General features: G+C 45.9%; 2 protein-coding genes across 2 annotated transcripts in view; one reads left to right on the top strand and one right to left on the bottom strand.

Annotated features, from left to right (window-relative positions):
• bicdl1 (BICD family like cargo adaptor 1) overlaps positions 1–3,444 on the bottom strand; it is a 36,186-nt gene extending 32,742 nt beyond the window's left edge. The window contains exons 1-2 of the mRNA XM_036527494.1: positions 2,563–3,444; positions 331–546 (exon numbers count right to left, since the gene is read on the bottom strand). Of these exons, the coding sequence (XP_036383387.1) occupies positions 331–546; positions 2,563–2,967 (621 nt within the window). The 5' untranslated portion in view covers positions 2,968–3,444. The remainder of the gene's footprint in view (positions 1–330; positions 547–2,562) is intronic.
• Positions 3,445–7,028: 3,584 nt separating this feature from the next.
• The window catches only part of LOC118776102 (citron Rho-interacting kinase), a 73,079-nt gene continuing 59,796 nt past the window's right edge, over positions 7,029–20,311 (top strand). The window contains exons 1-9 of the mRNA XM_036526183.1: positions 7,029–7,082; positions 7,876–7,998; positions 8,403–8,544; positions 9,017–9,192; positions 9,601–9,702; positions 14,452–14,594; positions 14,966–15,059; positions 15,274–15,480; positions 15,961–16,114. Of these exons, the coding sequence (XP_036382076.1) occupies positions 7,900–7,998; positions 8,403–8,544; positions 9,017–9,192; positions 9,601–9,702; positions 14,452–14,594; positions 14,966–15,059; positions 15,274–15,480; positions 15,961–16,114 (1,117 nt within the window). The 5' untranslated portion in view covers positions 7,029–7,082; positions 7,876–7,899. The remainder of the gene's footprint in view (positions 7,083–7,875; positions 7,999–8,402; positions 8,545–9,016; positions 9,193–9,600; positions 9,703–14,451; positions 14,595–14,965; positions 15,060–15,273; positions 15,481–15,960; positions 16,115–20,311) is intronic.

The raw sequence follows: 20,311 nt of genomic DNA, 5'->3' as shown, positions 1-20,311 counted from the left end.
TCCATTTTTATGACCGCCATTTTGTCCTGCTTAAAACGCCTGGGGACGCCAGAGCATGCTGCATTAATCCCATAGGGCTAAATCAGATAGAATGTGTGTCCACACCCGGATCAGCTAACAGTCAATATCCCAGGCAATGCGGAGACTGCCACTGTTTGCACACAAATTTCTATCCATTTAAAGAGGCGATGGTCAGTTCTGTGCAAGAGCGCCTGCTGAAATAAGTAAATGTTACCGGATATAAACTCACAAGCCAGCGAATATATTGCAGTTGGGGAGTTGTGGCCGTGTCCACCCCTGGCTCGGTGAGAGTGTAGCGCTGGTACTGACCCGGTTGAGCTGCTCCAGCAGCCTGTGGTTCTGTTCCGACAGCTCGGCGATGGCCCGGGTCTTGTCTCGGTCGGCCTCCCGCAGCTGGGCCTGCTGCTTCTCCAGCTCCCCCTGCAGCTGCCGGAGGTCCGTCTCCAGCTCGGCCACGCGGCCCTCCCACTCCCCCTCCCGGCTCTCCAGCCTCCGCCGCAACTCATGTTTCTCCTGCTCCAGGTGCTGCAGGGTGGGGTGGGGGGGGGGGGGGGTTCAGAGAGGGCGGAGTCAGTCCTGAGAGGTCAGTGGGTGGGGAAGGAGGGGGTGAGGGTGAGGCCGAGGGTCTGCTCAAACACAGACGCAAAGTCCTCCCAAGACAAGGAGGGTTTGTTGCGTTGCGTTTGAGACAGGCTGTTGGGAAGCATTGCTCCTGACTCTTTACCCCACTCATTCCACTCATGCCAAAAACCCTCATCTGAGGGCAGGGATTGGGCAGACACTGTAACGAAGACCCTCTCTCAGAATGCTTCATCTCTGCGTCTCGACCTGCTCCAGCTAAACCGAACTGGACAAGAACATAGGGATTAATAAAGAGGCTATTTTCTTCCCCCCTGTTCAATTTCAGCGAAGGCAGGACATGCTGTGGATCAGAGCAGGCTTTCGTAAGGACAAGAGGCGGTCAGGCTGCTGCGTTTTTAGATGGAGCAGGAAGAAAGAGAGAGAGTGAGAGATGAAGGGATAAAGAGACAGAGAGAAATGGCTGTACGCTGCAACAGTGACCTAAAGTTTCATCCCAAGCAGCATCAGGTCTCTGGAGTAGGAAAAGTAAAATAAACCCTTTTTGTTTTTCTGATGCTCACTTGGATCTCAGGCTTTCCCCTGGATTTTAAAACGCTGAAGTCCTCTCTGAAAGAAAGGCCTAGAGAGAAGATGATGGTAGCATGGGCTACGGGATATTGTACGGGATTAGCCTTTGTTTCCTCTGTCCACCATGTGCTCAGAGGCGTAGATGGTTTGTGTGCAAATAAAGATATGATATACTTTTTTCTACATGACGAGTGAATATTATCTCATTAAAAGGCCTCTATTAGATTTACAAATTTTCCCCACTCTTCCCTAAAATGAAATGAAAAAGGACATGACTAAATAATCTCAGTGTGATACCACTCTCAACAGCACATCCATTACACTGTTTATACTCCATCTTTTTCTGGTTTAAAGAAGTGATTTTCATTTTTCTTTCAAGAAGTGGGTCCACTAAGGGATGATGAAATGTATGATTTTTTGAGTCCTTCTCTTTTTCATCACAAAACTCTGCAGACCTGGAAGACCACGAGCAAGATATGATTGATAGGCTACGAATATTATTGATTTTTACGGGCCAGTCCTACAGTCTGCTCTGATGGAAGAATTTTGCTTGCCTAATTATTTATATAGCTTTTGATTTTATACATAGACATGTGGTGCTATGTGAGATAATTTACCAGGCCAACAGTCTCACTGTGGGAGGTGAAAGAACCACATGTAGCATATTAGTGTTTATAAACAGCATGGAGATGCATATATTTTAAGTATTTAGAAGTGCTTACTGTAGAAAAATGGATTTTGTCTCTAGAGATTTTTGTATTTTGTATTTGTACTCTACACTATACTCCTGTAACACTGGACCAACAGTCCCTAACCTCAGGGTCAAGTGCTCTTTTGGGGAAAAAAATGGGGTCAACAAGTTACAACCAATATTTTTATAACGAAATCAGTTTAAAATAGTGTATATGAACATTTATGTTTAAATGTAAGTGTTACTTAATGGTCTTTTATTTCCCCAGTTTAACATATTTACGTATTTTAAGTTGAAAGTTTAGACGTAAGCACTATAAACTGTATCTATAATAATGTACTCGTCATAATCTGAGGTTTTTCAGTTATCAGAGCACAGTCTATGCTGGAATGGGGTCATGTGGATGAAAATACAGGGAAAGAATGTCCTACATACTTCGACTATATCCCCGGATAAACAAGCACGGTGGAATCCCAGACATCACTGTATCCACTCAACACGGTATCCACTCAATTTGTTTAAGTAGTATTTCCCTCGGAGAGAGGCTACTGTCAGGAAACCAAAAGGGTCAATACATTGGGAATGGCATTAATCATTATTCGTTTAACTGAACTGGCGTAAGGTGTTTGCTAGCAGTTCGAATGTGGGGAGCGTTGTCGGCAAATCGTTGTCATGAAGTGTATCAAGAAATTAGCCCCTACCTCCAGTTTCTCGTTGAGGTCTTTGTTCATTTTTTCATATTGCTTAGTCAAGTCTTGGTTTCGCTCGAGCAGTGCCTTCCCGAGCTTAGCAGCCAATACCAAGTCCTTCTCCTTTTGTCGGAAGAGCGACAGTAAGTCTGGATCCTGCCCATTAACAGGCGTTTCCAAGGCGGTTAAGTCAGCGCTTTCCTCCCGGTCCCTGGTTAACATGGCCAGTTCTTCTTCCAGTGCCATTCCGAGGCCTCCGGGACCGGTGTAAAGCAGCGAATGACTCGGGAACCCTCCGGAGTCTTGAGGGGGTTTGATGCTGTGCTCCAGCGGTTCCTCCATGCAGTCGCTGTCCAACTCGGGTGGTGCTGAAATCGCAGCCGTGGATGAGTGCAGATTGAGGCAGAAAGCGGACATCGCCGCCCGGCGGACAAAAGGCAGGAGAAAATCTGATTTATGCCAACTGTATTCGCTGTGTCACAGGTTTCGTGTGACTAGATCCTCTCTGCGCCGGTGAAATTCCCTTTCAAAATTTCCCATAGTAACAACACAATATTTAATTTCATAACCCACGATTTATAACAACAACCTGTCCTTCCACCAAAATTCCCTCGCCCTCCCAAGCCCCCCTCCCCCCAAACGCACACAAGCCTCGTTCTTAATCCTGTGCAAAATATTACCAATCCAAAGGCAGTTGATTATCTTCCAGGTTTCTCCTATTTAGATCTCGTCGAAATGACACTGAAGCGCCGTGTCCTCACTTCAACCGCATTGAGGGGCTTTCTCCAGCGATCGGTGTGTCCTCCCCGATGCGCTGGGGTCCCGCTTCCCCATTATCGTTGCCTCTCACACAGGAGGCATCTTGCAGATCCCTGGCCTGAAACGTATATTCATAAATAGTTCCCAGTCGCTGCGCAATCCCGACAGCCCCACCTCCTTCCTCCCGCTGCGCGTTCCCATGTTTCTGACGTCAGGCTAACAACTTGTTACAAACAGCCATCTATTGGTTAGTTATGATAACGCCATTCTCCATTACTGTAACTGATTTGTGACGTAAAGGCTGTGTAACTAAATTTTCCCCAGGAAAAAAGACGAATACACCTTTGGCATTATTGCAATAAGTCAATTGCCCTTTATTTTTTCATTATCCAATAAGGACTGCAAAGGACCTTTCACATAAACTAGAAAACATAAATTTAATATGAGCTGTACTCATGAAAGCATTAATGAGTACAGACAACACACACGCACACACACACACACACACAACCCATTCAGCACTGCACAGTTAATCCCATCAAACCAAAAATAAATGAATCTGCATGAAAGAACTCCTGCAGCCGGTCAGAATTGGTGGGAGCTCTCCAGAAACTCTGGGGAGGTGAGTGCAGGCCTGACCGCTAGCCGATCTGGGCTTGCTCCCTTGAATCGTCAGTTGGAGACGGCCCTATGCTTTAGACCCTGACACCATCGCTGTGCTGGGGGCTGACTTTATCACTGCACAGTGGCTCTGTAAACCTGGAAACAACAGGCAGACATGGGATTACCAAGATGTCCTAATCTCCCCTGCTCAGAATAGATCCCTCTGCTAATAGGAAGCCTAAAAGCTATGCCAGTTAGCCCAGCAGGCAGTAAACAGCAGACATGGTCGCTTATAAACACTATAAAGAAGCTTATTTTTGTATTAACTCCCACCCCCCTACGCCATCCCCATCCTCCCCCAACCCAATGCACCATGTTTAGTTGGACTGGAATTTGATTTTTAAAATTATTTTTACTGGTGAACTGCCATATCACTGCGGAAGGAGACATAACTGTTTTTTGCTATCTTGGGGCTCCTCTGAGTCTCTGTTCTCTGTCCTTTTTTGTCTTTCTCCTTGGATTGATCTCTTATGGCCTTGCTGCCCCTCGCACATGAGTGCATGAGTATGTGAAACGACAGTTGTTCGCGTGTGTGTGTGCGTGTGTGTTTTCTTTGACGACACAATGCTGTGGGAAAAAAAAAATGAATGATTAAAAACAATAGCTTTACTTGTGGACTTTAATGTGAGGACACAAAAGAAGTAGGTCACGGCCTGGCTTTCGCAATCTGAGCGCCACAGATTTTCTTCAAAGGGGTTGGGGAGGGGGCACGATCTGATAAACCAGGCAGCTAAAGTGGTTTTACCCACTTTAATCATGATTATTAAAAAAAATGCTTTTTTTTGCTCTTTTATTGTCTGCGAAATACTGCATAGAGCCACTGATTTGTTTACTGAAACTGGGAATGGATCATTTTCCCTGGCATTTGATACAATTCTTTTTTTTCCTGAATCATCATTGTCCATCTGTGACAGCTCTTCACTCCAGAATCATTCCCTTTAATCTGCATTCACCATTGTTATTAGATAATCATGCCATATGTTTTTCCTGCTTTAATTCTATTAGCAGCTATATACCATATGCATAAGCACACCACTGCAGTGATGTTGTCGATTTGTGACTGATTTCTGTTGAGTGTAGTACATTTAAATTAAGTTTACAGATTCCAGTCTTTTTTTTTCAAATTAACATTGTCTGGTCAAAATCGCAGCAGCAAGTAACAGGTGGCATGACCATGTAAATGCCAACCAATACCAATGCAAGTATCTTTATGTATATAGCTACAAACACTGTGACAACATTTTTAAAAATGAAACAGTGCCATAAAAACAGTATTTGAAATGTTTGTGACAGTTTCTGTGTCTTCCATTTTTGTTTATATAGAATTTCAACAATGCAGTTCACATAATCCTTAGAAAAATTACTGTTTAACGAAGAAATATTTTTTAAAACGGGTTAATTGGCCACAACGAGTTCTTAGATGTTAGGCTGTCGAATATTTAGCAGAGCTGACATTATGACTCGAGAGAAATAATATCATTGCCCGTAAGTAAAGGATAATTGTATTTACATCCATAAATCAATGCCAATGATGCCCAATACCTGCTGAAAACGGCTATCTTTCGCAGATGGGAGTAATAGCACCCTCCGTTGACAAATTTTGGAAGATGCATCATATCAGACTTCAGCACGATTCTCACAGGCATTCATAATTACAACTGAATGCCTCGAGTGCGGTTCTCACTCACACTATACTGCAGTCACACGGCGACAGTATATCAGCCATGCACATTAGGCAATCTCTTCATGTGCAGTCGAGCGTTCAGTCAGGGAAATTCTTTTAAAGATGTCATTGCAATAATGTTTGCAATTTTTCAATGCCAGACTATATAATGCGCAAATATTGATTTTAGTAACCCCACTTAATATGAAATGATGCAAACAATAATTTAATTTCACCATGTACGTAACTACATATTTTGAAATTGTTCCTGCTCATTTTTTCTTTAATTTATCTCAAAGAGCTTATGTCTGAAAAAATCCTTTCCTTTAACACCGTTCTTAGCCTCTGCCATTCCCGTTTACCTCAGGCTGGTCTTCTCTTCATCTTCTCCACTTATGAACAGCGGTGGCCCTCTAGTGGTGGAAAGGGCTACTTACACCGATCAGAGAAGCGGAGTCGCTTATCACACCCTTCCTCAATAAAGACTCACCTTTCATCTGACTCATGTACCCAAAGCAAAACTGTCAGCTATTTTAATTTGTAGTATTACTATTATTATTTAGTTGGCTTTCATCTAGAGGAACTCGTGAGGCTATCATGGCACTTTGAACTGACAGCAACAGGTTATAAATGAAATTTATATTAAACTTACACTGTACAATGTTAATGTTTTGTATTTTAATTTGTAATTTGTATGTTATCGTTTCCTCCCTTTATAATTTGTATTCAGTTGTTGCCTCATTTAATATAATTAATTTGGCTTGCTCTTGTAATTATCCATGAATTTTCCCCGTGCAATTTTTTTTTAACCCGACCTGTTTGCATAGTAATTGCATTAGCATTTTAACGAATGTAACGTGTTGGTTCGTCTACATGAATCTAATATGTTGTTCAAGTTTGCTCGTTTTATTTGTTGCAGTAATTATCTCGTTCATTGTACGGCCCAGGGGTACGTTAATTGACAGGAACAACAACCACAACACTTGGGCTGGTGTCACATTTAGTGGCCCGTTGGGTGAGCGTTCCTTATCCTTATCCTGAATAATTTCGTATTTTTCATTGTCTTTGGGGGTGGCAATTAAGCTGTGTGAATTTATGTACACTCGAGCGGCCTTTTGTAGACGGAGCAAAGGCGCTCTTATCAGCATATGAGGCGCGGTTTTTTATGATTGGCGTAAATACCCCACGTGACAAACCGTCTTCGATCACCAATGGTAACGCGCTGTCGTCGGAGCGTAATCCGTGACGTCGAGACGTAACGTGGGAGCGTTGGTCTGAGAACGTTACGTCACCGGAAGGCGCTGAAATTTGAAAGTTGACAGGATGGACTTTTGTTTTAGGTATTGTTAGATAACGTTAGGTAACTGGGCTTTACGGATAAAAAAAACAACAAATGACAAGGAAACATTTAACACACGAATACTAAATATTTATATTCCACGACTCGGTAAGTATAGCTCATTAACGAGAGATATCAAACGTTACCTCACTGTGTCACTCGTATTTTGTCAGTATGCTGGCAAACTAAGGGAGGTTACAGCAACAAAAAATGGTCTAACAGCTAGCTAGCTTTTTGCTAATTTAGACAATACGCTTTCTGTGTAGCGTTAGTTATCAAACGAATATATAGCTGTTTGTGTTTGAAGTTTCTTTGACTGCGTGTTTCATTAATGTTTGGTCGTTGTGAGCGAAAGTATTGAAATGTTGACATTTAGCCAAGGGCAGAGTAGCTAGCTAGCTAGCCACCAACACCACCCAGTTTCATTCAAGAATCTGCATGCATGCGGTGAGCAGCGTTGTCTGTCATTTAATGGTTGCATTAAGGTTATGCATTATGTTGCAATGTTTTATGTGATTACCTTATTGTGTTTTCCTGTGAATTGTTTTACCGCTGGCCAGGTGATGTTGGGTGCAAGCTGGGCATATAACGTGAGCCACAGTCATTTAGCTTTTCACTATTCAAAAGGTAGTGACAAAATGTTAGAAAAAAAAGAGGCAGGGTCACATTGACGCACTTGTGTCACCAAACTGAGTAGGTGCTCTTTTACTGTTTGACAAAAATATAATTTGATAGCTAGTTGCTAATAACATTGGGAAACGCACAGTACGTGAGTCATTGCAAAACGTTTCCCGCACAGAGGTGTAATTAATGCTCGCATTGCAATGACTGCAGTTCAGGAATGTTACAGAGGGGCCAAAATGCTTCACGTTTTTGGCTTTGATCAATTTTCCATTTACAGCTGGCGCAATAAAAACAGGAAGCCATGTTGAAGTTTAAATACGGCGGTCAAAACAGCATCAAGGACCTGGCCAGCCTGGATCCCATAACCAGCCGCTGCTCCCGACTCAATCTGCTCTTACAGGTAAACAGAAAGACACCTGCGTCTGCAGTGCGTCTATGAGCTGTGCTGGCTTGTGTCTCAGTGAATTCAGTGTTTATTATTATTAATATTAATGTTGTTAGTAGTAGTATTAATATTTTATTTGCTGTCCTGATAGGTTCCTAAAATGTAAAAAGGGAGTCATGTCTGAAATACTGTAGTAATTGTCAGTGATGTTGGTCTGGATACTGGTATGAGCTCCACTCCTCGCCAACCCCAGCAGCAGATGGAGAAAGGTGATTTTTCATCCTGTCTCAGCCTGGCTTTCTCTCTGTCTCTCTCTCTCTCTCTCCCTCCCCCTCTCTCCCTCCCCCTCCCTCTCTCTCCATCTCTCTCCCTCTCTCTCCCTCTCTCTCCCTCTCCCCCTCTCCCCCTCTCCTCCCTAGGGAAAGGGCAGTTTCCAACCGCAGCAGGGCGGGGTCAGTGTGACAAGGGAGGGGCTGCTGGAAGCCCTGCTCCTGCTCTTTCAGGAGTGCAGCTCCCCGGAGCTCATGAAGATCAAACATGTGGCCAATTTTGTCAATAAGTGTGAGTTATTTTTTTCTCCTGTTTTGATATCTTCTAGCTCTTTCTGATTTTACGTCTTGAGCAGCTATCCTGCATCCTGTGTCTGTCAGAGCCGTCCTGGGGATAAGTGAGGAGCAGCAGTGTAGCACAGTGGTAGGGCACAGTGCTTGTAACCAAAAGGTTGTTGGTTCAGTTCCCTGCTGGGGCACGGCTGCTGTACCCTTGGGCAAAGGGCTTGACACAGAATATAGTAAATATCCAGCTGTGTAAATGGATAACATGTAAAGACTGCAATCTATGTAAATTGGTCTGGTTAAGAACATCTGCTAAATGACAACAATGGGATGTAAGTAAAAGTTGAGATAAGATGAGATTAATAAAATGGGAATTCCAGAACGTCCTGCAGACTGTAGCTGACTTGCTGTGTGTGATGACATTAACTGTGCAGTGCTGAAATGGTGTGCGTGTGTGTGTGCGCGCGTGTGTGACTCAGTCTCAGAGGTGGTGTCAGAGCTGCGGGACCTGCAGCCAGGCCCGCGGGATTTCGAGCAGAGGGGCATTGTGGGCCGGGGGCGTTTCGCCGAGGTGCGGGTGGTGAAGGAGAGAGCTACGGGGGATGTGTATGCCATGAAGGTCATGAGCAAGACCTGCCTGCGCTCCATGGACTATGTAAGATACCCTCTACTTTTTCCTGTTCTGAGGACAAAAACTTCATGAAACTGTGCGAAACTGATGCTGGACGTCTGTTGTCTAGCCATCCCAGTTATTAGTTTTTCGAATTCAGCAGCACATCTTATCTTATGGGTTATAACTAAATTGGAAGTTGAAATATGTTCCAGAACATTTTCGGTTATAATCCAGATCAAATAGCTAAGCTGTACCAACGAATAAGTAAATATAAAATGTAAATGGATCTGTATATAACTTGTGATGTCGTTGCCAGGGATTGATGGGAAATTGTATGGGGGAATCAGTTTCAGTCAACATTAATATTTATTACATTTGATGGTGTTGCCCACTCTTGTGACAGTGAAATGTGAAGGATAAGACTTTCACGTTGCTAACCATCTCCCACAGATGACTTCTTATGAGGAGGAACGCGGCATACTAGCATTGAACAGCAGCCCCTGGCTCCCCCAGCTGCAACATGCCTTCCAGGACAAAGATAATGTATACCTGGTGAGTGACAGGCTCTGGGCTGGAACATGTGGACTGTAGAGGCCAGTTTTTTTTGTGCAACACTAACTCAGCCAGTTAGTGTTGCACAAAGTCCCCCTCCGCTTGTGGACAGTTTGTATTAGCTTTAAAGCTCTTGCAACCTACCATTGCCCGCAGGCATAGTGATACCGGGTCTGTGAGCCACTCTGAATACCCACAGTCCTATGAGTAATACTACCAGGGTCTTGTGATGCAGAGAGATTCTGCAATGCTTTCATCTCCACTCCGGTTCTGTTTCATACTTTGGCCGACTCTGCTTAGCAGCGGGAAATTACCAGGCTCTTCTGTGTGCTGTTGGGGGGTGGGGTTGTTTCTCTTAACCAGAGCCGCCTTAGTGTTGATGCGAACGCTCTGTTGTGTGTAGGACTTACGTAATCGCTGTCAGGGCTTTAGTCATGGGCCTGACCTGTTGCCTCTTTTAGTGCGCGGCTCCTTTCACTGGAACAAAAGACTGATTCCTCAGCAGTTACGCAAGCCCTACCTTTCTTTTCAGATGAAGCAGAAGAAAGCAATTTAACTGCTGCGCTCCGCACGAAGATCTCTCTCATCCCCGATTTATGTAACACACTGCAGCTCCAACTAGGTTATTCACTCTCACTCCAGTAGAGGGCACTGCAATCTCTCTCAACCTTCTCCTGGCAAATATAAGAAAAAACTGTTGGCTAATCCTAGTGATTATTAATTTAATAGTGTAACTCACAATTCCATAATAGGGTCATAATCATAAGGTTGGCCTTCTAAAATGCCGATTATGAGAATTAGATTGTTATTCTTTGTCCAAGAATGTGAGTAATTTGTCCCTTTAATCAGATAATTTAGCGAATTTTGAGCAAAATGCTGAACAGCTTGCACCCCATAAGGAGGCCAGTTGAGTCAATTGAACAAACCGCATAATGAATGAATGATGGTTTGCATGTGTTGATGTGTAATGTGACCCCCAAGTGGGGGGGTCTGGGGGGCTGTGTTCTCAGATTTTGCATAAACATTTGAGAAGGAAGTTGTTCTCTTTCTCTGCACAGCCTCCCCTAGCCCAAGGTCATGTACCCCTCTTTCTCTCTTTCCTTTCTCTCTCTCGCTACTCCCTATCATCCTAATTCTCCATTACCTTCGGAACAAAAGTTCTTAATTGTTTACTTTTAAATTTAGTGTATTCTTTCTTTGAGAATTTTCAAGTCTGCAACTCAAGAATGGGTGGTCAGGAATTACATGGGAAGTTGAGGAATTTTTCTAATCCTGAATCTGAGAAGAAACGTGGATAAATGGATTAATGGCTTTTTTTTGATGGAGCTCAATATTCTAAACTGCAGGATTTTCACTGTATGCACTAAATGACTTTTTCTCAGTGTCTGTATACACATTCCTGAATGACTAAGTGGTTTGGCACAGAGCCTTTGATTCAGCGGCATATTCCTATAGCAGACTCATTCAGTGACAGCAATAGATATGGGTCATTGGTAGTTGTCCTTGAAATTCAGACAAAATGACCCCCCCCCCCCCCCCTCAGTCCAGCTCATACAAATTCAATAACATATTCATGGAATCCAGCCAGTGTAATTGATGAAATGCACAACACTCTCATTTTTAATTATGTCTCATTTCAATGTGTTTGTATTATGTAATGACATGCATTTATAAAAGGGGCATTGCGGCAATCGCATTCCACATCTTCCACATACAGAGAGTGGAGTGCATTTCAGTTATTGACGGGGTAAAATCGATAATGTCACCCACCCCAACGTTTCCTCTCATTGTTGTCGCTGTCTAGAAATATCTACTGACAGCTATAAAGACAGTAGGAGTCTCTTCCTTTGTTTTTTTGACACCTTGGTAGACAAAGAAGTCATCAGATTGCCCACAGCTTGGTAGCAGCTGTAGAGCTTTCTCAGTGGTGTGGGATTTCAGGCCGCCCTTTTCATTCTGTTTTCTCAACAGTTGCACTAAAAATGCACTGAGAGATTTGAAAAATGGGCAGTCATTAGATGTCTGGGAGCGCGATGTGTCAGTGCCTCTGAATTTAAACAAAGCGCAATGCAAAGAGTAGGTTACAGGCCTCACAGTTTTTGGATATCTCTTGTTTGTGCCGAACACTTTTTTTGTCTTATGGGCTTTTTTATTGTTCCATATTATGGATTCTAGAGGGCTAGATGCATACTTTTTCATTGACCTACCAGGCAGCTTATCCTTCACTGAATAAAAATCCACTTTTTTTTTCTCAAATTCGGAATTCATACACGACTCTGAGTGCCTATCTCTCTCACCTGCCTTTAGTCAGAATACGATTACCGGAGATGCAAGCCTGTGAAGCTTTAGAAAACAGCTAGCTGCATTTTTCTCTCTTGTCAAATCAATGCAGATGCTGTACTTATGGAACGGTTGGAGCCATTACAGAGTTTATAGGATTGCACAGCGCTACTCAATATATGTAATAGGTCAAAACAGTTCTCATTTTACTGGCGTTCGAGCGATACTTGTATAGAGAGCCACAGTGGGGTGTCATCTGCAGTATTGAAGTCCTTTACCTACCAAGGGTATTTTTAAGGACTCACATGCTTCTTCTGAACAGTTCCACTGGATACCACGTACAGATGAAAAGACAAACAAAAATAGGATAACATTGTATATAAGCTCCCATCACTGGGCTGTGTGTACATTTGATCCCCATAATTTAATCTGTCCAGTCCTTGAATTGTACATGTTCCAGCTTTCATGCATGTAGCAGACCTGTGTCCTCTGACTCCTACCACATCTCATCTTGCCATCATTGGCCACATATTCCACTTCTCACTTCTCACTCCTCTTGCCTGCAAAAAAGATAATACAGTGTGCATCAGCAGAGTAGCTCTTTTTAGAACCTGGACCTTGAGAAGCTGATTGTGGAAGGGGTTGGTTTAGCACTGTATTGACAACTGTATTAAAAAATAATCACAAAGCAAGCAATCCAGAGGGAACCTTCGGAAAGATGGCGCGGACATCTCAATGAATCTGACAGGTAATTGAATTACTGGCCTCACTTCTGTGTGGGAACATTTATGCTCCAGCAGCCTTGGCGTTGGGTTTTTAACATTGCACATAAGGCGCATGGGTTTAAGAGAAAACAAGGATCCCGTTTAAATGACCAGCAAACATTTCTAATGGTTTCGAATGTTATCTATGTACTTAAATGGCAGATCCACACAGTTAGTCAGTCTGTGGGTCCCGCCCCCAGGTTCTCAGTATCTGGCATTCGTGATGTAGTTTCGCGAGCAGCAGCAGATAAAGGAGGCTTGTCAAACGGATGGACCGTGTTGGAGGGGGCATTGTTGTTCTCCCCGGGCGCTATCTGATGCGTTTGTCCAAGGATGGCGTTGAGACGTAGCCTAGCTGCTCTCGCTCAGGCAAAGCCCAACGATAACGCTGGCCGAGTAAACAAGAGACTTTCGTATCAATCCGGAGATCAATTTGCAAAGAAATCCTCACCATCCTCCCTTCCCCCCCTTCTGTGTTCAGCTGTGAGAGTGTTGGCTTGAAGGACATACAATACCTTGTTGCTAGGTAACGTCACCAGAATGCTGCGGTATCAGCTCCAGCAGCTTGTCCTCCGATGTGTTCTATCTGTAGCCTTAATATAACTTTCATACTGATGTGTGTTATACTCACGCTTGTGTTTTTATACTGATGTACGTGTCATGCAGAATTTCTAGGGTCTTGTTGCTTAAGGGAAAAAAAGAGTAATAATTTGACCTACATGTAAAGTGTAAAGGCAGTCACAGAGAAACATTAGTCATTGACATAAGTGACATTAGCTTTGTATTAATGTAATGAGACCACCTGCAAAAAAAAATCTATGTAATTTACGGTGTTAAGTAGCCATATTAATGCGCAATTTTTTAAGCCATCAGTGTCTGAATACTTTTTGTGCATTTTTCAAGCATTAGACTGGCCTGTCATAACATCGGCATTTTCAGACAGGCAACCTTTTTGTCAGGTTTTCAGCAGTGTGATCTGAAACGCTGCCATTATGTGTGGTAGTAGATGCTGTGTTGCAGTTAAAGCCCTGCAGTGCCTTTATTATCGAGTGCATCCCTCCGGCGGTATTTTAAGCACCGCTTGTCTTGAATTATAAAAGCGAGAACTGCGCATTAATATCAATCATGCGGAGTTTAAAAGCGGGAATTGCAGGAGGGCTTTAGGGAGCAGTGATTGACAGTTCAGCATAGCTCAGATATGCCCTGATTAAAGCTTTGTGTTCCCCATGACAAAGTTCTCGCCGGAATGGTCAGGTGTTGCGTCAGTGCCTCCGAAAGGGGTGGCTGGGCGCGTGTGCAGGGATCGGATTGGTTCCTCTGTTTCGTGTTGCGCCTCTTGCCGCGCACCTCCACACGCGGCATGCCTTCACATCAGGGCCTCGAGCCCCGCAGGAGTTACGTTCTAAATTCGCTCAGTCATCTGCGAGTAAACAGACAAATTACCCCCACGCTCGACGAGGAGGAAAAATAACAAAGAGAACAATGTTGTTTCCTGTTGTCAACCTTTTGATGCAGTCTTGCAAGTAAGGAAACCGTCAAAAGTCCTTAATTGGTTTACAGTATTAAGATTTAGTGTATTAAAAAGGTTAAAAAAAAAAAAAAGTTAAGAGGTCCAGCCTGCACCTTTGTGTAATAGCACTGTATTGGTGAAGGCATCTGATTTGTCTATGTGTGTCTGTGTCTGTCTATGTGCATGTGTGTGTAGGTGATGGAGTACATGCCTGGGGGAGACCTCATGGCTCTCATGAACAGGTATGAGGAGCAGTTCGACGAAGCGATGGCGCAGTTCTACCTGTCAGAGCTGGTGCAGGCTATCCACACAGTGCATCAGATGGGATACGTGCACAGGTGAGTCATCCGAGGTAACCGGGTCTACAGAGACACCACTGGGAGCACTGGTACTGCAGCTCGTAAAGAAGGAGACAGACTCAGTCTCTGAGAAGGGCTTTAACTTAGAACTCTTAGTTCAATGGCTGCTTAATGTTCCCATATATTGGTGGACTGGGAGCTGGCCAGATTTGCTGCAGTAACATTATTCCCTGTCGAGCTTTGAAAAAGGTTTTTTCCTGTGTGCCTGTTGGTTTCATGTGTGCATAACAGCTGGTATTTAAAGTGCCGAGGGACTCGCAGCTGAGTGAAATTGAAATGTTGATTTGTAACGCTGGGGTTCTTTTCCCACTCTGTCCTCACATGCCCTCCCACCCCACCCCCCGCGGCAGAGACATCAAACCGGAGAACGTCCTGATCGACCGGACCGGGCACATCAAGCTGGCGGATTTCGGTTCGGCGGCCAAGCTCGCGGCTAATAAGACGGTAATGAAAGGCGTGCGTTAGAAGCCTCTCACTCGCCGCACCTGACAGCTGGCTGAGATGAGCCTGGCACGATGGAGGTCGAGTGCAGCGTATTTGGCGGCTGATGCTGCAGCTGCCGCTGCATTTGATGAGGATGTGGGTGACCGGGATAATTGGCTGCGCTGGTGGTGACCATGCCCGCAGCGCCATTATTCTTAATTTTTTTTTTTTGTAGGTTACGGCGTCCAGGCTGCCAGTCGGGACCCAGGACTTCCTGGCCCCCGAGGTGCTGGCTGCGATGAGTGGGGGCGCCCAGGCCTCGTATGGGGTGGAGTGCGACTGGTGGTCCCTGGGGGTCATTGCCTACGAGATGATCTACATGAAGTCCCCCTTCGCCGAGGGCACCTCCACCAAGACCATCAACAACATCATGAACTTCCAGGTCAGCTTGAGTGCTCTGCTTTGTGCCAAGGCTACCATTACCTGTGTTCTTTTACATGTGCCAGGGCTGGCGTTGCCTGTGTCATTATTCCTGTTCAAGGGCTAGCATCACCTGTGTCGTTACACCTGTGCCAGAGCTAGCCTTATGCCTTTAACTTGATTTTATTTTAACTGCAGTTTTAAGGAGTGGCCGATTTATATGAGGCCATCTCTATTTCGCAGCCAAACCTGTCATTGTGCAGAAGATGAGGATTTGCTGGCGAAGGCCACTTTGTGCTGGTGATTGTGTGCTCTGCTAATGCTGGGAAAAACACATGTCAAGCATGTTGGGGTGGATGGGGGATGGTTTTAGGGTATTATTTCGGATTGCGTTCTGCCATTGTCCCTGACCCTCTCAGTTGTTGGCCTGGCCGAGTATATGCTAGGCTAGTGACCAGGGATGAATGGGATAAATAAAGCTCTCCACTCCACCCGTCCCCAGCGCTACCTGAAGTTTCCGGAAGAGCCCAAGGCCAGCAAGCACTTTGTGGACCTGGTGCAGAGCCTGCTGTGTGGGGTACGGGACCGCCTCGGGTTCGAGGGTCTGCGCTGCCACCCCTTTTTCTCAGGGGTCGACTGGGGCAGCCTACGGCAAGGTGAGCAACACGCGGTACTGGGTGGATCATTTCTGAAGGGGTGATTGTCTCCGGGGGGGGGAAATCTGTTTTATGATTCTGTGGTGCTCACTGTCAAAACCAAAGTAATGCCGTTATCACCCATCCAAACACTTGCTTAAATTTCATTGTAACCAGCCTTAACAACTAAAACAGCTGAAACTGGTAAACTGCACGTACGTGTAAATGTGTTACTTACCTAAATATATGTTGGGGCCCAAAAATGAAAGGTACCATCTTTTGCAAGTTTCATAATTGCTAGTAAATTTCCACCCCCTCTGCAAACCCTAGTGAGATTTAGCAAAATGTTAAATTACTTTGAATTTGTCATTGATTTTCCTAGCTATTGTTGTGGCTCGATGCCTTTCAATTGCAGGCTACAGGCCATTAAATTTGTTCACTTCCCTACTGGTGTTTTTTTGGTATTGATATTTCAGCACTGCTTGTATGTAAGCTATTGTGCTTTCACAGTGAACGCAGCCAGCGGGGTTCTGAGACCGTAGAAGTCTCGGAGTCTGTGACGCTGGCCGCAGGTGGCCGCACTTAGCATGAATTGCTGCGGCTGTTTAATCAGTACCTGAGAACAGTGCAACAAAGCTCTTAGGTTTCACCTCTGTCTTAAATTGATAGAGATTAGTGTTGCGGTGAGTGTGGAAGGGGCAATCCAAAATCTCCAGGTAGGTGCAGAACACTGTTCACCTGCTCACTGTTCACAATTCACCTGCTCAGGGAGTAGACCTGGGGAGGGGGGGGGGGGGGGGGGGGGGGGGGGAGAGATAGCAGGGCTGTTGCAGTAAAAAGCCGACCACGCTTTCTGCGCATTTCTGCACTGGATGTGTGCTCCGCATCGCCTCTAATCCAGTGTTTCTGCGAGCGGATCTGCTCTCCCGGCCCCCAGACTGCTGTTCGCATCGAATGTTGCGGCTCAGAGTTAAACACGGGGAGTTGGAAGCAATTAGGACTAAAGCCCTCGGCATATACTCCTCGGCGTGTTTCTGAGTCTGTCTCCATATTGGCTGAGTAAATCACAGCAGGCGCGCAGAAGCTCCACATTCAGCATTTTGTGGCGTTTTTCCCCCCCCGTTGTTTTGGCTGAGATTTGGAGGCCTGGTCTTCTCGAGCTCTGACGGTTTTTCTTTCTCTTTTGCCGTGCCTAACCTGGTAGACTAGCCAGATTACCTGGCACTGGCAGGGGGTACGTGCGAGATGGATTCTGGCGATCGTCCAGGTAAATTGTGGGATGACGCATGTTGTTTTGTTTCCCCCCATCTATTGCGTTAGTCTTTCCCCTGTGAGTCAAGCTGATAATTAAGTTATCTGCTCATAAACAAATAAGCATTATAAAAAATAAATGGAGACCAAACTCAAGAGCATGAATTATCACCATGTTGTATGATGTAGATTCTGTGGTGAGGTACAGCAGTTGGTCTGGAGGGGGCGCTGCACCCCCCTTTCCCCCTCCACCCCACCCCCAGCTGGACTGGCAGAACTGGGCTTGGCTCCCCTTTACCAGCAGAACTGTTGGCCGGCTCAGACCACAGGAGCCTGGGAGCGAGAGGGAGGTGTGGAGACCTGCACAGACGGACGTGCCGCGTGCATGAACAGCAGAGAGAGACAGGGAGAGGGAGAGAGGAGAAAGGCAGAGAGAGACAGGGAGAGGGAGAGAGGAAAAAGGCAGAGAGAGACAGGGAGAGGGAGAGAGGAAAAAGGCAGAGAGAGACAGGGAGAGGGAGAGAGGAGAAAGGCAGAGAGAGACAGGGAGAGGGAGAGAGGAAAAAGGCAGAGAGAGACAGGGAGAGGGAGAGAGGAAAAAGGCAGAGAGAGACAGGGAGAGGGAGAGAGGAGAGGGAGAGAGGAAAAAGGCAGAGAGAGACAGGGAGAGGCAGAGAGGAAAAAGGCAGAGAGAGACAGGGAGAGGGAGAGAGGAGAGGGAGAGAGGAAAAAGGCAGAGAGAGACAGGGAGAGGCAGAGAGGAAAAAGGCAGAGAGAGACAGGGAGAGGGAGAGAGGAAAAAGGCAGAGAGAGACAGGGAGAGGGAGAGAGGAGAGGGAGAGAGGAAAAAGGCAGAGAGAGACAGGGAGAGGCAGAGAGGAAAAAGGCAGAGAGAGACAGGGAGAGGGAGAGAGGAAAAAGGCAGAGAGAGACAGGGAGAGGCAGAGAGGAAAAAGGCAGAGAGAGACAGGGAGAGGGAGAGAGGAAAAAGGCAGAGAGAGACAGGGAGAGGGAGAGAGGAAAAAGGCAGAGAGAGACAGGGAGAGGGAGAGAGGAAAAAGGCAGAGAGAGACAGGGAGAGGGAGAGAGGAAAAAGGCAGAGAGAGACAGGGAGAGGGAGAGAGGAAAAAGGCAGAGAGAGACAGGGAGAGGGAGAGAGGAGAGGGAGAGAGGAAAAAGGCAGAGAGAGACAGGGAGAGGCAGAGAGGAAAAAGGCAGAGAGAGACAGGGAGAGGCAGAGAGGAAAAAGGCAGAGAGAGACAGGGAGAGGGAGAGAGGAAAAAGGCAGAGAGAGACAGGGAGAGGGAGAGAGGAAAAAGGCAGAGAGAGACAGGGAGAGGGAGAGAGGAAAAAGGCAGAGAGAGACAGGGAGAGGGAGAGAGGAAAAAGGCAGAGAGAGACAGGGAGAGGGAGAGAGGAAAAAGGCAGAGAGAGACAGGGAGAGGGAGAGAGGAGAAAGGCAGAGAGAGACAGGGAGAGGGAGAGAGGAAAAAGGCAGAGAGAGACAGGGAGAGGGAGAGAGGAAAAAGGCAGAGAGAGACAGGGAGAGGGAGAGAGGAAAAAGGCAGAGAGAGACAGGGAGAGGGAGAGAGGAGAGGGAGAGAGGAAAAAGGCAGAGAGAGACAGGGAGAGGCAGAGAGGAAAAAGGCAGAGAGAGACAGGGAGAGGGAGAGAGGAAAAAGGCAGAGAGAGACAGGGAGAGGCAGAGAGGAAAAAGGCAGAGAGAGACAGGGAGAGGGAGAGAGGAAAAAGGCAGAGAGAGACAGGGAGAGGGAGAGAGGAAAAAGGCAGAGAGAGAGGCAGGCTCAGTGACTGGGCAGCGTTAAGAAGAGAGGCCCACAGACCGGTGTCGTGCCCCCCTCCTCTGCCACACTTACCTCGTCACCTCTGGTTTGTGCTCACTCATCCCTCCATCCCTCAATCATCTGTCCATCGATATCTCTCTTTCTCTGCATTTTACTCTGTCACCCCACCTCTCCCCTGTTCTCACCCTTGTCCCCCCCCCCCCCCCCCCCCCCAGTCTTGCTCTTTTATACTTTTGTACTCCCTTATACATCACCAACATACACGTGTCAGTCCTTCACCTGTATCAGCCTGTGTGGCAGAAACCGGTCCAGGGTTTCACTGTGATTCAAAAAGCCGGCAGAGTTGTGCAGACGGTCCTCCTGGTGCATGTGGTGGAACCCTCAGTGACCCCCCGGCAAACCGCCTGCGTTCAGGCGGGGCTCCGTTCGCTTTTGTGTCACTGTGCCTTTGATGTTGAAGTGCTGTTGTTTTTCCCGTGCTTAGCATCTCAGAGCTGGGCCAACAGCCCCCAGCTCAGCGTCTAATTGCTCTGCGCAATTCATGCCTGTAAAAATCTTTATTTATTTTTTATAGATCAGGAATCCTAGCCCTCTGATCATTGTGGGGTTTCAAGATTTGGAGACAGCCCCGTGCCCTTTGATGGGTAGAAGGGTAAAAGATGTACTAGCAGAAACACAACCATGCATCTATCAGAACAATGGATGTTGTGCTTGAGCATTGTAGCCCCGCGTATGATTTTTATGGTAATGTGTCTTTTCACTCAGCTGTTGAATAAGAAAATTTGTTTTTAGATATCTTTAAGTACAGGGTTTTTATCCTCATCAGACAACTTTGACAGTGCTGTGATTCCTGATTGCTTCACTGTGCGTGATATTTTTTCTTGGTGAGGAAACACCATTGTTCGTTTCTTACAGCGATCTTAGCATAACTTCAGTAATTTGAGGAAATATCAGCTAGTTATCTGAGCCTGTCTTGCCAGGGAGATGATATTATTTGAGAGACTGTCAGAGGAACACTTGCAGCCTCCACTGCAGACTAGTGATTGGTGACAGCATGCGGAGCTGGCTGTGCTGATTGGAGGAAGGGGCAGCTGGGTTTTAGATTCTGTGTTTGCGGGGAGCGGGGTCTCTGTGGAGGGGTTAACGCGTGCGTGCGGCGTCG

The sequence above is a fragment of the Megalops cyprinoides genome, chromosome 4 (assembly GCF_013368585.1).
Source record: "Megalops cyprinoides isolate fMegCyp1 chromosome 4, fMegCyp1.pri, whole genome shotgun sequence".
NCBI lineage: Eukaryota > Metazoa > Chordata > Actinopteri > Elopiformes > Megalopidae > Megalops > Megalops cyprinoides.
Note: the sequence above shows the minus strand (reverse complement) of the source record. Positions and strands in the feature narration are given on the sequence as shown.